Source organism: Lissotriton helveticus, chromosome 3_1 (genome assembly GCF_964261635.1).
Source record: "Lissotriton helveticus chromosome 3_1, aLisHel1.1, whole genome shotgun sequence".
NCBI lineage: Eukaryota > Metazoa > Chordata > Amphibia > Caudata > Salamandridae > Lissotriton > Lissotriton helveticus.
The window spans coordinates 1,312,566,889-1,312,584,991 of NC_136061.1; the positions used below are offsets into that span (position 1 = coordinate 1,312,566,889).

The 18,103-nt window shown below is 48.0% G+C and overlaps 1 protein-coding gene across 12 annotated transcripts in view; it reads right to left on the reverse strand.

Annotated features, from left to right (window-relative positions):
- Window positions 1-18,103, reverse strand: part of APLP2 (amyloid beta precursor like protein 2) — a 684,051-nt gene that overhangs the window by 210,388 nt on the left and 455,560 nt on the right. For 10 of the 12 annotated variants that reach the window (XM_078681958.1, XM_078681961.1, XM_078681955.1 and 7 more), the window contains one exon: window positions 945-1,019. In XM_078681958.1, coding sequence (XP_078538084.1) covers window positions 945-1,019 — 75 coding nt within the window. The remainder of the gene's footprint in view (window positions 1-944; window positions 1,020-18,103) is intronic. The other 2 variants (XM_078681963.1, XM_078681952.1) reach the window with 1 other exon arrangement.

The window sequence follows — 18,103 nt, forward strand, 5'->3', positions numbered from 1 at the left end:
GAGCGGCTGCTGCATAGCAAGGGTATAAAAAAAATAGAAAGTACTTTTGACATGGAAATGGGGGAAGCTGAAAAAAAGAAAAAAAAAAAAAAAAGAGGTTTGACATAGCGAGCGCTGGGCCGCTTCATAGTGCTTTTTTTCCCCTTAGGAGGTAAGGGGGCAAAACAGAAAACAGGGGGATGGAATGGAAGAGGCAAATGCGGACAACTAAGAGTCGACATGGACAAGAAGAGGGTGGAGGGAAGAGGCAACACAGACAAAGGGTGGGTGGGAGGGAAGAGGCAACACAGACAAAGGGTGGGTGGGAGGGAAGAGGCAACACAGACAAAGGGTGGGTGGGAGAGAAGAGGCAACACAGACATAAGAGACAACACAAAAAGGGAGGGTGGGAGGAAAGAGGGTGGGGGTCAGCAGTGAAGGGGCAACACAGATAGCTGGAGGGTGTGGATCAGTTGGGAAGAAGCAACACTGACAAAGGGGAGTAGGGCTGGGAGGGAAGATTCAACTGACAAGGCGGACAAGGGATGGGAGGGAAGAAGCAACAAGTAAGACGAGTGAAGATAGTAAAAAATAAAAATAGTACCTCAGTCACACAGCCAGCAGCGAAAGGCACTTAATCAAAATGAAGCAATTAGTGCTTAGTCCATGCTTCAGGTGAAAGAAGCGGAAGTGAAGACGGCAGGCACTGCCCAATTTGGAGTTAGCAAATGAAAGTGGCAATGAAGCCCATGAATGGTAAGCAAAGGACGAGTTTCAAGCACCTTGCTGCAAAACGATTTCTCTTGCACTCGTGATCGCATGTGCCTACACATGCGCTGTTATAGGGGAGACCTAACAGTGCGATCTGTAGCCATGTTTCTTTGAAGGAGCAAAGACGGTTTGGTTAGTAGGACTGTTTCGATAAGTGCTGTGTGTTACATGCCAGAGCTATGCAATACAATTACCTGGATAAGAGTTTGTCTTTCAGCTTTTGGCAAGTTCTTAGCTTGGTGCTCTGCTTCTTCCCACTCCTTTTTCACCTTAAAGAAAAACAAAGCTTTAGCATAGCTTTCACAATAACAATGTGTTGCTTTTCTCATAAAAATAGCAGCTTAGCAGGGCTACAATTAAAAACTATCTGAAAATAGTCATGCAGATAAGTCACTTTTGATGGTTCAATATCCAGGACCCCTTCCATTGAAATTGCCAAGGGCTAAAATGTCAAAGTTTTACTTATGACTATACCTAACCGTACTATATATAGTTTTACGTATGACTATACCGTCCTGACTGTATCAGAAGCGGTCGCTCCCCACGGCCCCTGGTCTCTCGTGGTTATCGCTGTGCTGCCTGGGTATCGTTGTGCTGCTCTGCTGCCCAGTTTGTTGTACTGTACTGTGCCCTCTCGCATTGCTTGACTGTATTACCCTGCCTTTATCAATTGCCCGCTTTGCCCTGACTAGCGCTCGCATTGCCAGATAGAATAAATTAGTAGTGCCTTATTTCGTTAGTGCCTCTCTGCCCACAGCGTTATTTGTTTAGTTCCCCCAATCGGTTCCGGTTTCGCTTCTGCCGCCATTTTTGTTGTTGTTGTGACTCTGAGCCCGCCCTCTCCACCCCGCTCCCGCCTCCCAGCTGCTCCTCCCTCGCCCCTCCCCCCTACACTATCTACATATGACAGACACCTTTACGCGCAGCGTCCACGCGCAGCGATCGCGCCCCATGCGCGCCGAAGGTGCGCCAAAGGTAAGCCCGTCTACGCCCGTCCGCGCCTGGACCGCGCCCAGCGCCAGACCCCCTGGCCCTCGCAAAACCCACTCCACTCACTTAACATATGACGCCGCTACTCTCCTTGCCCTTAATCCCGGACGCACCACACAATGCTGCGTAGCTACCCCAGGACACACCCACGGACCATTCGCCTGCCACTCCTGCAAGTTCGCCTGCATCAGGACCCATGCCAAATCCTCCCCCTCCAAACACAACTCCGACTCTAACCACCTGAAGTGTATCCTGTTGAACACCCGATCGATCCACAAACATGCCACTGAACTCTGGGACTTACTTGACACTACATCACCGGACGTCGCCTTCCTTACAGAAACATGGATGAATGCCTCATCAGCACCCGACATCGCCATAGCCATCCCGGACACCTACAAGATCATTCGAAAAGACCGCACCAACCAAACAGGAGGAGGCATCGCCATCGCCCATAAGAACACCATCCGAATCACGACCAGCTCCGACGATAATCTCGCGAACGCCGAACACCTTCACTTCCAGATCCACACCGACCCCAGGACCACACTTAGAGGCACACTCATCTACAGACCACCAGGAACCCGCACACAATTCAATGAAGACATCACTGACTTCATCAGCCCACATGCCCTCATCTCCGAGAACTACATTTTACTGGGAGACCTCAACTTCCACCTGGAAAAGAATAACGACAGCAACACCACCACCCTTCTGGACAACCTGGCCAATCTCGGACTCAAACAACTTGTTGACACCCCCACACACTTAGCCGGACACACGCTTGACCCTATCTTCACCTCCAGCAAACACATCTCCTTCGATCACACCACAGCTCTCCATTGGGCGGACCACAGCTGCGTTCACTTCAGTTACAAAAAGACCACGACCCACATCCCACCACAACCTTTTCCTCGAAGAAACTGGACTGGACCGACCAACTCTTCACATCGCTTAACCAAAACCCCCCCGCCATATCATCGGACCCAAACCAAGCTGCCACCAAACTCACACAATGGATCACCCACAGCGCTGACGAATTAGCACCCTTGAAAAACCACCAGATCAAACAAGGTAGCAAAAAGGCCCCCTGGTTCAACGATGACCTTAAGAAATCCAAGAAGTTTTGTCGTACTCTCGAGAAAACCTGGAGAAAAAACCCAACCACTAACAACCTGACCACCTTCAAGGACGCCACCCGCAAACACCACCAATTGATCCGATCCACCAAGAAATCAGCATTCAAGGATCGACTCGACAACAACGCCCAAAACAGCAAGGAACTATTCAACATCGTCAAAGAATTTACCAACCCTACCGCCAGCACCAACGACATAACTCCCTCCCAAGACCTCTGCGACTCTCTATCCTCTTTCTTCCACAACAAAATCGCCGACATTCATAACAGCTTTGAAAACCTGTCCGAAGAACAACCCACTCCACCCACCTCCGAACCAAAACAGCACTCTCACAACCTTGCGCCTGGAACCCAATCACTACTGAAGACACCATCCGCCTTATGAACTCCATCCACTCAGGATCGCCAACCGACCCATGCCCCCACCACATTTTCAACAAAGCAGCCTCCATCATCGCACCCCATCTCCGCGATGTCATCAACTGCTCCCTCAACTCCGCTACCTTCCCAGAAAGCTGGAAACATGCCGAACTCAGCGCCCTTCTGAAGAAACCCACAGCGGACCCCTCTGAACTTAAGAACTACCGCCCCATCTCTCTCCTCCCCTTCCCGGCCAAAGTCATCGAGAAAGCCGTCAATGGCCAGCTCGCCGCCTTCCTTGAATCCAACAATTCACTCGACCCCTCACAGTCTGGCTTTCGAGCCAAACACAGCACCGAAACCGCCCTCATCGCTGCCACGGATGACATCCGAACGCTACTGGACAACGGAGAATCAGTTGCCCTCATCCTACTTGACCTCTCCGCCGCCTTCGACACAGTCTGTCATAACACCCTCATACAACGCCTCAGCAACGTCGGAATACAAGGAAAAGCGTTGGACTGGATCATCTCGTTCCTCGCCGGAAAAACACAGAGTCCGCCTCTCCCCATTCAAATCAGAGGCCACCGAAGTCATCTGCGGCGTAGCACAAGGATCATCACTCAGTACCACCCTCTTCAACGTTTACATGAGCCCCCTCGCATCCATCGCACGACAACACAACCTCAACATCATCTCCTACGCAGACGACACCCAACTGATCCTCTCACTCACCAAAGACCCCAATTCCGCCAAAACCAATCTACACGAAGGAATGAAAGAAGTAGCCGAATGGATGAAGAACAGCCGTTTAAAACTAAACTCGGACAAAACGGAAGTCCTCATCTTAGGATCGTCCCCCTCTGCATGGGACGACTCATGGTGGCCACCGGCTCTGGGCACAGCACCCATACCTACAGATCACGCACGGAACCTGGGCTTCATCCTAGACTCCTCCCTCTCAATGACCAGACAAGTCAACGCCGTTTCATCATCATGCTTCAACATCCTACGCATGCTCAAAAAAATCTTCCGCTGGATCCCCACCGAAACAAGAAAAACAGTCACCCACGCACTAGTCACTAGCCGACTAGATCATGGAAACACCCTTTACGCCGGAACCACAGCCAAACTACAGAAAAAACTCCAACGCATCCAAAACGCCTCAGCCAGACTCATACTGAACATCCCCCGTCAAGCCCACATTTCCGGTCACCTGAAAGATCTCCACTGGCTTCCCGTCAACAAGAGAGTAACGTTCCGTCTCCTCACCCACGCACACAAGGCCCTCTACGACCTAGGACCCGAATGCCTCAACAAACGACTGTCCTTCTACTCACCCACCCGCCAACTACGCTCATCCAATCAAGCCCTCGCCGCAATTCCGCGCATCAATAGATCCACCATGGGAGGAAGATCCTTCTCCTACTTAGCGGCCAAAACCTGGAATTCTCTCCCCACTCACCTCCGCCTTACACAGAACCACCTCTCCTTTAGAAAGAAGCTAAAAACCTGGCTATTCGATAAGTAATGCACCCACCCTCCCCCAAGCGCCTTGAGACCCTCTGGGTGAGTAGTGCGCTATACAAATTACTGAACTTGAACTTGAACTAACAATATGTAACCCGCTGTGATTGTCAACAGATTGGTTGACTGATCGGATCAGATAGACTATTTCAATCCACCTGCCAAATACTCTGGGTAGGTGAGGGGAGGCGGTAATAATAACACAGCTGTCAGGACGGACTGTCACAAGGAAACAGCAGCAAGTACAGTATCTAAGCATGAACAGCTCATTGTCACACCCAAGAAATACGCTATATCAGTCATGATACACAGCATATTCATATGCACTTTTAATCAAGGGGATGACTATAAAAAAAACGCAGCATTGGAGACTATATTTATGCCGGTGACCTCTGCAAAACTGGGTTCATGAATAAATGGTCAGATGAGACACCCAGAAACCGGACTTGAAGTTCTGGCTTCCACACGTAACCTAACTCTAAATCTGAGCAAATAAGAGTTGGAAACAGGCTAGTAAACATTATTACACCTTTGTTTAAAAAAAAAAAAACATTTGATAGGTTTAAATTTTATAAAAGAGAAGTGCCCAGATAAAACATCAGTTGGAGATCAAATTTTGTTGCGAAATACTTTTTGCCAAGAGTAGTATTTTGAGTGGTTTTGTTGACAGTTGCCTATGCCAGTTTGGTTTTGATTTTTAACATGTCAAATGGAATAAACATTAAAAAAAAAAAAAAAGCAACTGAAGTATCACGTTACAGTATAAAAACAAGTTTGGTTAGCGAGATGTGGTACAGTAACATAGGTAGCCTAATGGCAATAAGATAAGCGAATATAGCAAAAGCATGCACTTTTCACAAACTGTAGCAGGAGAAATAGACAAACACTGTCACAGTGGACATCAACAAAAACTAACATGTATAATTGTATCCATTCGCACGTAAATCAGGAAAGGCAAGTTACACTTCACTGGGATCTTCTGGAAGGCGACGGGTGTCAGCCCTCACCAAAATCTCCCAGTTAACTCCTACTTCTACAGTTAAGCTGATGGTGAATTGAACTCTCTTCTCCTAAAGGAGCTGAAGAAGCCTGGCTTAACTGTAGGTTCAAGAATCAACTGGTAGCGTGTTCTATTTATGTTAGCTCCTGCAACATGAGATAAGAATGACTGACTACGTATTTTCAGTTCAACTACAGCACTAATTTCATAGAAGTACGTTTAAAGTAACTTAACAAAAGTGTATTAAAGCTTTATTGCCTTTTATACCGCCGTTTTTTGTATGCCATATTGGATTCTCATTACTTTGTAATTCTGTAATCATTTTCACTAGAACAACGCTGCCCAAAAACATTCACGGGGATCAAATGCAAGCAAGCGTTCACCCAAACCGTTTTGCTGACCGTTTGCAGATTTTCACAGCCATCAAACAAAGAGACATCATAAAGATGTACCCCATTATTCATACGATTGACAAGTCTAACAACCCTGATACCACCCTTATCAACACCTCAGGCTACATAGCCAAATGGACTTTGTCCCACTGTCACTAGATGTCCTCAACAACATAGTGAAATTATTCTAGGCCACCAGACACAAAGTAGAACATGTCTTGTCATCTTAATACTACAGCGGCATTATAACACCTGAATACAACAGGGATTTTCATATGTTTCCCAGACCTTCGAGATCGCCATGTTAAGTATGGCACCTTGCCAGACGCTGAAGCACTCTGACCATCATTCAAGTCTGTACAAAAGGGGGTGGTGATGGACGGAGCATCTGAACCAATCAAACACTCACACCCAGTCAAAAGATCTGGGTTTGATCCATCACCGTTCTTTAGCCCACTCTGCCACCCCAGTTCAGACATGGCTATATGCAAAACAGTCTGACCCTGTGCCTCATGGGAACAGTCCAGCCCGAACTGCCAAGCCATGCCTTCCCTGGACCGGAAACAAGATTCCGAGGACCGGTTTCTGGCATTACAGCCGTCTTCAGCCCGGCTTGCTTGAATCCAGTGGCAAAGTGAGCAAGGGACTCACGTCTGAGCATACCACGCCACACTTATGGCGGCCAAAGCGGTACAAAAGGGGGTGGTGATGGACAGAGCATCTGAACCAATCAAACACTCACACCCAGTCAAAAGATCTGGGTTTGATCCATCACCGTTCTTTAGCCCACTCTGCCACCCCTGTTAAGACATGGCTATATGCAAATCAGTCTGACCCTGTGCCTCATGCAAGCTGGGCTGAAGACGGCTGGAATGCCAGAAACCGGTCCTCGGAAGCTTGTTTCCGGTCCAGGGAAGGCATGGCTTGGCAGTTCGGGCTGGACTGTTCCCATGAGGCACAGGGTCAGACTGATTTGCATATAGCCATGTCTTAACTGGGGTGGCAGAGTGGGCGAAAGAACGGTGATGGATCAAACCCAGATCTTTTGACTGGGTGTGAGTGTTTGATTGGTTCAGATGCTCCGTCCATCACCACCCCCTTTTGTACCGCATCATTCAGGTCTGACACAATTTTATAATTAAATATCTCTATCCTCCAACATGTGCCGTGGTGTGAGGTGACAACTACACTATTTACTCAGCTTACAACTCACCGGAATTGATCGAAATTAGAATTTTGATTGATATACCTTTGATCTCAAACTATTTACTTTATTTTAAGTCCACCTGAATTGAAAATATATTCCCATCTGCATCTTTGAGTGTTCTGCACAACTGCAGTAAAGTGAACCTGGTTGTACTTCTACTATTACATTGCTAATAGGTTAGCCTTTCTGCGGATTACACTATTTGCTTTGTTGAAGGTTCACATCATGTGAAATGGATGTAATCAAAATGTTAGCAGCACCAAAGATAAGTAATGCAATAGTTGTACCACTGTTGATATGCATATTACCTAGAAGGCCACCTAAATTGAAATATATTTGCTGCACATTGGTTTGGGTAAACAGCACCACTGCCCTAAAGTGTAACCTTCAGTGCTTTCCACACTATTTAAAGTACTTCAGACTCACCTGAATTGAAATGTGCTTTTGGACTGCCTAGGTTTTCTTAGAATAGGCCAGCTGCATTGATGATGATCTATGGTACTACTGGAATTACCAGGTCCTCCATCGGCGCCCGAACGCCACCTTTCCTCAGGCACCACTTGTGTCACCCAATCATCTCTTGGAATCCCATCTACCATTCATGAACTAATCCAAATAACACATACCATGACTAATCGCACAATGCCCATTACCGAGGGTCGATCTAGGCCACATTTGTAAGGAACAATCAAGTCCTTGGAACACTTTTTTAAAAAAAACATTATTTGGTTTTTATTAAGGTTACAAGTAAAAAGAAAAAGAAAACATGGCATTACAGTGCAGTGTTAAACAACATAATTAAAACAAAAATTACATAGTCATATGTCCAAGTACATGCATATCTAGACCTGTTCAACATTAGATACAAAGTCTGTACTGCATAAGATCAGGCTGAGCATCCAGTTATATTCACAGCGATCTCTAAAATTATACATTAACTCTAGATGTGCCCCTATTTACTTTGGTTCCAGTGGATGCAATCCGCAGCTGTGTAGGGGCATCGTTGTCATCCCGCGTTGTTAGGAGGTAGGATTGAAATGGCTGCCAAATATCTACGGGCCTAGCAGCAGGTGGCTGCAGTTGTGCATATTTATCACTAGTGGTATTGCAGTATGTCATACTGTGAAGCTATGCATGCAGAATGGGGGTATTCTTACAACCCCAATTAATAGCCACTCCGTGTTTAGCGATGAAGAGTGCGATTGCAACAAATCGGCGCTTGGATTTGGGGAGATCTTGCATGTGCCCCAACAGGGGCATGGGTGTAACCTCCATTCAACCATACAAGAGATTTCCCCAAAGACTGATCTCCAATAGCGCTCTATCTTGATACATGTCATATGTGCAAAATCAGCCTCTGGGAAGCGGCACCTCGGACATTCGTGTTGACGCGAGGGGTCTATACGATTCATTTTGTTAGGTGTCATATATGCTCTCCACAAAATTTTTAAATGCAGCAACTTGTGCCTGTGGTTAGGAGAGACCCGGCGTATTTGTATAGAAAACCTACCCCACTGCACATCTATAAGAGGGTAACCAAGGTTGCGTTCCCAAGCCGCCCGCAACCCAGGTATCATGAAAAGGAAGCATTGCCACTGCTGCCTCATACATCAGAGCCATCAAATGACTCCCATCCCCATCCTTAATTACCCCTGTCAGGATTGGGAATTCAGGGGGTTCCAAAGGGTAACTATACAAGCTTGCACGCAATTCCCTCTGCAGCCTTTGAAACAAAAAGTGACCTATTATAGTGGTCTATCTGAAGCGAGGGTCCTCCGTGCGTGAGAAAATATGTCCGCCGGGGAACAAGTCGCCAAATGTCATCAGCTGGAATTTGGCCAATGTGTGCTTTACTAAGGTCTCCTGCAAAATGGGAATCGAACCAATACCCGCCAGTGGCAACGTAGATGAATGTAATATACAGGATCCAGTTACCGGTAGTAACCTATGCCATGCCCAGCTGGTTGTGGACAGTTTCTGGATATTGTGTGGGTCTCGCAGGAACCCAACTGGCAACAGGGTGTTGAGTGGTGCTGGAAGCACCAGATCAGCCTCTGGTCTGTGATATAGGATCCTGACATCTGTATGATACCAGTGTCTAGCAAAACTCCGCTGCGCTACCAAATAGTAAATCTGAAAGTTCGGTACCCCAAAGCCAACAGCATTAAGGTATCCCAGCCAATTCAGGGTTGCTTTCCGCCCCACACGAGTCATATCAGCATCGTACGAAGGTCTGTGAAGAATCTGTTATATAACAGTATTGGAAGGTTTCAGAAGAAATATAGAAATTGTGGAAGAACCACCATCTTGACTGGGGCAGTTTCAGCCATCGATCTATATTACATTCCAGTTTCTCCATAACCAGGCCATAATACAGCTGGAGAATACTATCCTTTTCTCTGTGGATGAGGACCCCAAGGTATCTCATCATTCATCACACCAGGACAGTGGGTATTCCACCGTTTTATCGCAGGTCGCCTCCGTCAACTGGAAAACCTCAGACTTCTCCCAATTGATATGCAAGCCCGAAATTGTACTATATCTCGTCACCTCCCAGAGAAGTGGTTACATTTTCGCCCAGGTGCCTTACATATTATATAATATCATCAGCATACAGCGTAAGTGATTGGGGACCGGTGTTAAATTGCAGCCCCGATGACAATGCCTTTCTTGTAGAAGCCGTAACAATGGATCAAGTTCCACTACACATAATAGGGGAGAGAGTGGGCACCCCTGCTGTGTTCCTCAAGTGAGTTGAAATGTGCCCTTCAATGTGCCATTAAGTTGAATACATGCTGTGGGCAACGTGTACAATAACCCAACAAATGCCAAGAAACGTTCCGGAACCCCCAGTCGTCCCATTGTAGCACATAAAAAGGGCCACTTAAGCGAGTCAAAAGCTTTCTCCGCGTCGAGAAGGACAGCAGCTGCCGGGACTGTCGGTGATATTCTGTGCATTGTGGCACATAACGTACGAACATTAAGAGCTGTTGACTTGTGGGGAATAAAACCCGATTGTGCTGGAGAGATCAGTTTCTCCACAATTAATGCAAGCCTTGTTGCCAATATTTTAGCTAGGATACTATAATCAAAGTTTAAGAGGTAAAGTGGTCGATATGAGCTACATTTCCACATGTCTTACCGGGGTTCAGAAGCAAGATTATAACCGCTTCCCTCAAAGTGGGTGGGCGTACCCCCGCCTCCACTGCCTCCTGATACATGTCTATAAGATGGGGTGTAATGAGGGTCTTATTTTTTTATGGAAACAGTCCGTAAACCTGTCACGTCCTGATGCTTTAGAGCAGTCCAGAGCATTGATAGCCTCAGTTACTTCATCCTCCGAGAAGGGCTAGGCCAGAATTTCCTGATGCGCCTTTTCCATCCAGACCATTGAGACCTCATCGAGGTAGTCAGTTGTCTGCAGGGAGTCCGGTAACTCTTGAAGTGTATAATGCTATATAATACTGAAGTACCTCTTCTAGGACCCCGACATTACCAGTTATCCACACTTCATCATGTCCTATTAATTCGACTATATAGGTCGGCCTATGGGACTGTTTCATCAGTCTAGCTAACGTTCTACCCAGCCTAGCGCCCTCCCCATACCGCCTAGCCAGTGCATATTTGCCTAGAAAGTGCACCTCGCGCTAACTCCTTGGAACACTTAGCAACATCTTTTTCAAGTTGCACCTCATCTGAAAAAAGTGAGTTTTATAGTCATTCGCAAGAATTTGTTTTCCTAATCAACACTTCGGCCGCATTGTTTTTTTCCCGACATTCAGGTACCATCTGGTGCTAGGTGACAAGATACCCAAAGCCCTTGAGCACCAAAGGGAAGATACCCATTGAGTGTGGGTAGAAGCCCAGAATGAAGGTGACAAGATTTGTCCTGAATAAAAAACAGTCCTTACTCTGATGGAAAAAACTTATTTTCGGTCTCTTAAACAGCACCCAACTTTAGCATTACTCGCATGGTGAGAGAGACATAAGACTTGACTCCTCTGCTATAAAGACCTTGGTGTTAACCCCTTCGAGGCTTATGACGGAATGGTTCCGTCATGAGCATCGGTGCTCCTGAGCTCATGACGGAACCATTCTGTCATGAACACAGGGGCACAAAAGCCCAATGGTGCAAGCACCAGAAGGATTTCTTTTTCTCTGTAAAAGCCTTGGGAGCTGGGTTAGAACTTTCCCAGCTCCAGAGGCCACCCACCCCCCTGTTTCTGTGAAATGACGATCAGTGCGCACATCGCGCTGACGTCACTTCACAAAAAACGAAACTGAAATGCGCCTTTGGGCTCATTTCAGTTTCACTTTCTACATGCTCAGGGGCCTAATCTCAGCCCCCTGAGCACGTAGAAAGACGGGAGAGGTATCATTAGAAAGAGGAGAATCTCCCCTTTCCAATGGTACTTCCCAGTGGATCCCAGCTTGGTGATCCACCCACTAAGACACCAGGGAGAGGGGAGCGGCCCCTTGGGCAAGGGCTTTTGCTCCGCCCCCCCAATAAAATTGGCCATATTCAGTCTTTCTGCCCGCCCCCCCCCCCACCCCCCCGGAGGGCAGATGGGGGCAGTAGCCCCCAATCTGCTCCCCCCGGAGAGCAGAAAGCGCCAGTGACATGGGCCACTGTCAGAATCAACACTTAGCAGAAATAGCACTTCTAGAACTTAGAATAAGTGTAGCACAAAATAACAATTATAGGTCACAACCAGTAACTACTGGTAAAGGTAGGTACACACTACGCAATACTAATAACCATAGGCCTAGATCACGCATGGACACATAACCTCTCTAGTATAACATACTAGGCAAAGTAAACTCCTAAGCATTACCACATTTAGAAGTATAACACAAGCATAAAGGCAAAGCACATTACGCAGCAATCATATTTAGGCCTAACCAGTATAACTACAGTAGGCAATCTCTCACTAGTCTAAACACATTAGACCCTCCCCCTAAGGATAAATCACATTTAGGGGCATACCTCACAGTGAAGTAAACTCTCACCGACATAAACCCACATAGGTAAAATAACCTCATAATCATAGTAACATCACATTGCGCAAAAATAACATTAGGCAATTACCATTCTAAACATAGTAAAATCACATTGCGCAAAAATCACATTAGGGCCTTGTGTCCTACCCACATACCACCCCCCTGGCCAACTCAAGAAAAAGTTCAAATGCCCTGTGTCCAGAATGTCAGGGCGCGCTGCCAATGCAGCGCCAGTCAGGGGTGCGCCATCGGCGCAAACCTAAACGTTGCAGCGTCCCACTAATTGCTGGGCAGCTGGGAACAGTAACAGGGCCTAAACGTTGCAGCTGGCACTACGTGCTGCGCAGCGGTAGAAGGCCTGGCACCACTGTGCCATCTCTGTGCCTCTCAGGGACTCTCAAATTGCGCCTAAACGGTGCAGCTGCCACTACTTGCTGGGCAGCTGTGAAACAACAAAACTGCGACAGGTGCTGGAGCCCTCTGGCTCTCTAAGGCCAAATATGCCCAACCGGGGGTTCACTGGTCCCTGAAGACCCCACTGGGTCCTTTAAGTAAATATGTCCCCAAACACTAGCGCTTAAAATAAGGCCAGGGGATAGCCACACAGGCTCTTTAAACCACAATGCCCCCGTGGTCGTGGGAGCCTCGACAGGCTCTAAACAAACATGCCCCAAGGGAGCCTCGTGGGCTCTAGACAACGTTGGTGCGACCCACTGCCAACCAGGGCCGCCCTAAATGCACCACAAGGAAATATGCCCCTAACTGCAATCACGGGCCTTCTGGACCCCCACTGGGGCCTTTTAACAAAAATAGGGCACGTTAGAGCCTTCGCGGCTCGAAAACAAACATGCCCCCAGGGAGCCTCGTGGGCTCTAGAAACACTGTGTGGCTCGTTGGAGCCCGCAAGCTCTGAAACGAACATGCCCTTTGTAGGAGCGGCCCACTGGGCCGCTCGGACTCGGTGCCTGCACTGGCACCACAAAAATCCATCTGCTCCCTCGTGGAGCAGAAACAGAAATGCCCCCATGTCCCCCCGCCCAGCACTAACTCACCGGGCTGCTCTCGGGGAAGGGACTACGCGCTCCTGTTCTTTATTCCGGCCTCAGAACGTTTGCGGGACCGGCACCATCTCTTCTCTCTCGGGTAGCTTCTCTCCCGGCAGCGTCGTCTTCCGCTCAGGGGCAAGCGCTGAGCCAATCTCAACGCGGCCTCACAGGACAAGCCCCTGGGGGACGAGGCACTGCTTCAGGCTGGGCCAATCCCTGCGCGGCTCTGGCAACTCTTCCTTGCGCTGGGCCAATCCCAGCGTGGCCTCACAGGATGAGCCCCCTAGAGCGAGCCAATCACAGCGCTGCTGCTCAGACGATGAACGCGGGCCCGGGCCGTTGGCGGTGATTCTATACGGTGGGCACAATGAGGGGTAGACACCCTCGTCCTCAGAGATACACCGCGGGGTGGCACCCGCTCAAGTAGGACACCAACAAAATACGGGCAAAATGCAGGGTAGGCTCCTGCTCATCCATAACAGCAGATTGCCATAAAAAGAAAATTGCCATAAGCGGGGTGAGCACCCGCGATGAGCCCAAGAAGGGGGGAATCCCAGCACATGATGCAGCCCAACGCTGCAGGGTGGCAATAAAGCACTCCCCTTAGGGAAAATGATGCGCTCACTAGGCTCTGGGGCCACAGCAATCATGGAGCCCCTAAAGAAGGACACTCCTTGCAAAAGGGGCCCCAGCAGCAAGCAGAGACATCCAGGAGAAGGTCCCCAGGGCAAGGAGAAAGTCTCCCAGCCATCCTCAGGCCAGGCAGAAGGGCATCCAGGGGCTGCCCACTAGAAACCAGATATTTTTTAGGGCAATTGCAATTAGGGTGGGGGCTGCCCAAAAGGGGCATGCCAATTCCCCCACCGCCGCTACAAAAATAACAGCCTTTCTGTCTGCCCTGGCGGGCAGATGGGGGCAGTAGCGCCGAATCTGCCCCTCCCCCCGGGGGGGCAAAAAGTCAGCTAGATGCCAGTTATTTTTTTTGCCAATTTCAATCAGGTGTGGGGGCTGCCCAAAACAGGCATGCCAATGCCCCTGCCCGCAAAGATTACAGTCTTTCTGCCTATGGGGCAGTAGCCACCAATCTACCCCCCCCCCCCCCCTAGAAACCAGGGATTTTTTTTATTTGTGCAGGGGTGGGGCTGCCTAAAATGGTCAGGACAATAAGCCCCCAGAGAAATTCTTTCTGCCCCGGGGGGGGACAGATGGGGGCAGTGGCCCTTGATCTGCCCGAGTGGGGGGCCAGAAAGCCCACTAGGCGTCTGCAAGTACACTGGCTTTTTTTATGGGTGGGGTCTGCCCAGAAAAATAGGCACAGTTTTTTATTTTCCAAATAAAAGAGAATGTGTAAATGAGTCATTTTCAAAAATGACCTATAATTCTCATGCTAGTATGGCTACTCCCAATTTCGGAAATGTGCAAATATCTACTGTTTCTAAACTCTATATTTTGTTTCTATTTCAGAAATACATAGGTGTCTTTTATACCGATTTTTCCATGTATACATTTTCCCAGAAAAATTGCTTTATACCCGGTACATAATAAAAAACCATTGCAAGACGCTGCTCAGTTATTGGCTCTGGGTTCATCGGATTCTTGGTGAACCTACAAGTCCTATATAACCCCACAACCAGAAATGTCCAGCCGATGTAATGGTATATTGCTTTCAAACAGCTGTCCTAATTAGAAGAAGTTACAGGTGAAAATGACACAAATGGCTGTTTTTCTCAACTAATTTTCAATTTTTCCGATATTTAACGGTTAGTTTCTATAAAGAAACCTTGAAGGATCTACACAAATGACCCCTTGCTAAATTCAGAATTGCGTCTACTTTTGAAAAAGGTATAGCTGTCCAGGATCCATTATTGCTTTCATACCCATTTCTACCATTTACTGGAAGGAGGTTGAAAGCACAACAAATAGCAACAAGCATTTACAATGCAACGGTCTCGCCTTTGAAAAAGTTAGAGCTATTGGCATTGTAAATGACAAAATTTTTATTTGTGTTGGTTTTGAAAATAGATAAATAATTGGCACTGTCATTTACAATGCCAATAGCTTAATCTCTCGCAAATGCCACACACAAACCCACAGAGTCCCACACACATACATACCTACAGAGCCACACACTTCCAGTAGTCGGTGGGTAGCGTGGAGCAGACCAGAACCGAGCCCGACAGGGCCAGCAGGAAGGCCACGATCTCCCCCGCCATGCTGGCCATGGTCACCAGCATGTTCTCTTAGTTCCCTGCCAGCATCTGAAGACTACCACATACAGTCTAATCAAAATAGAGCAGCCACGTGCACCATCTCTTGCACTATGGGAACGGCTCTCCCGGGTCGATGCGAAGCTAAGTGACATAGTGACGCCTCCCGAGCAATTCCAAAAAGTTGGAGTGTTCTCAAAGAGAGGGCTACGTGTCTACACCTTCAATAGCACAGAAGACCACGCGCTTCCTTCCTCAGCACACTATAAACACCTGGACACATGTGCCCACCCGACGTTGCTGCACCGGCTCTCAAACGCACGCGCCAGTGTGTGCCCTGTGATTCATGTGTCCAACTGCATACATCAAAAGCCATGCAGAATACGTGGCTTTGCAGAATTCTGAACCTAAGCCACGCCGCTGCCTGACATTCCTTCTCAATCCACACTTCAGCATAACCAACTTCACGTTTTAAAAGAGCACGCCATCTTGGTTGTTAAGTGCATGCAGGGACTTTCATAACATTTTAGAAGTATAGAAGTCGGAAAGGAGAAACCTTGAGAGAACGGTGTGTAGAGGTGGAGTGGGGACAAAGACGGATGAATGGATGGGCGATTCTGTAGGGTGAGGTGGTCAGAGGGATGGAAGGCTCGGTGGGGTGGGTGATAGATGGGTGATAGATGGCATTGATGGATGTAGTCAATGGATGGACAGCTGGATGACTTAGCAGTGTGGATGGATCAGGTGTGTGGGGTGGGTGCATTAATGGGTGGATGACAGGGTAGATAGAAACCTAAACAACGTATGCACCTACCTATAACTGAATCGAGAATGCATACACTTCCAAAAGAAAGGAACTCGCCGTTTCTTTCCATCACAACTTACCCTGGAGATGGTCAGAGGGGTGCTGAAATCCTTGCCACCCACCAATCTAAAGCCCCAGGGCGAGGGGCCGTTTATAGTGACCGTCGGCGCCATGGCTGTTTGTGAAGTTTGCTGCTTATCCCGCGGTGCTGCTATGCGAACAGTGTGTGAGCAGTAACTCCTGGCCGGGCTGGAGCTCCGCGCGCTGCCCTGCTCCTGCTGAGGTGAGGTTTATCACTGCACTGGACGCAGCCTCCCTCGCCTTGTTACAGGAAACCACAGGCGGCAGGGGCTACGAGAGGAGCGAGCGCCCCCTAGTGTGCAATCCCCGCAACCACCACCACAGACATCTTCATAACTTCAACCGGCAATTCGAGAGCTTTTTATTAAGTGACAAACCACTCTTAAAACACAAGTTCGTTCAGGACTCTGAAAACTCCCAAAACGCAACCCCGTCATCAAATACAACGAATAACTGTTTCACATTCCCTGCGAAAATTATTTAAGTTTTCTTTGCATTTTTTCCACTATAACGATCATACCGTACACTTGAATTTGGCACAGCATTGGTCCCATGGCGGAGTTCTAAATAAAATTAAACAAAGACATTCTTGATTGCTAATCATCGGGAAATGGATATCCTAGGCTCCCTGTGACGCAGGGCCTGCTGCTACGCATGCTTCCGAGGAGGATGGGGTTCGTTGTACTTTGTACATTTGTCAGTTTGGATTGGGGATGTTGCTCCCATGCTTTTGAACCCATTCCACATTGTTTTAAGCCAGTCATTTGAATTAAGTGCACTGGACGAGCTGTTCTGTCATCTCAGAACCACGGGGAAAAACATACTTGAAGAAAGGATCGCAGTGCAAGCCAACGCGGCGCTGAAAATGTGTTTAGCAGCTCCATATTGAACCGAGTCAGCGAGTCCAACCATTTAAAGAAGCTTGAGAGGCTTGGCTTGGGTTCTCTCCACAGGCATTTTGGAACAAGACGGGCAACAAACATAAAGGAACGTACTTTCTGAGTGTATCCTTACGAAGTGTATAATTATGAACAGCCACACGATGGTACAGGACACGAAGACAACAGCCACGCACACAGAGACGACAGGAAACAAAGCGCAGCCCACTCCTGCAAAAGGCAGGACGAAAATAACAAAAACACATGCCGTAAAAAAATAAAAAAATACCGCCCACCGCCGCAATGACGTTCTAAAAGAGGCGGGATGCGAAAAAAATCGCCGGAACGCCCACGAATCTGCTCCGACAATTACGGACAAATCGCTCTTCCAATGGCTAGCCTCCATTTATGGAGCTAGCCAATGGAAGAGAGAGGCGGGACAAAGTCCCGTACTGCTAAAACATAAGATTTCGCCTGCGCGAACACTGCTGCGCAGTGCTACGCCAGGCGAAACCTAAAAATAGGCTATGACCCAGAAAAATGGCGAAACTGTGGAAATAATTTTGGTTTTTCTGACAAAAGTCCGCTTGTCCCTGGAAGCTGATATGGTGATTTCAGCACCACACCCCCTTTTTTGATACCGTGTTCAGGGAAAAACACAGACGCTTTCATCTGTAGCCCTTTTTTCGCCTTTATCCCCAAAACAAAACAAACTTTTGCT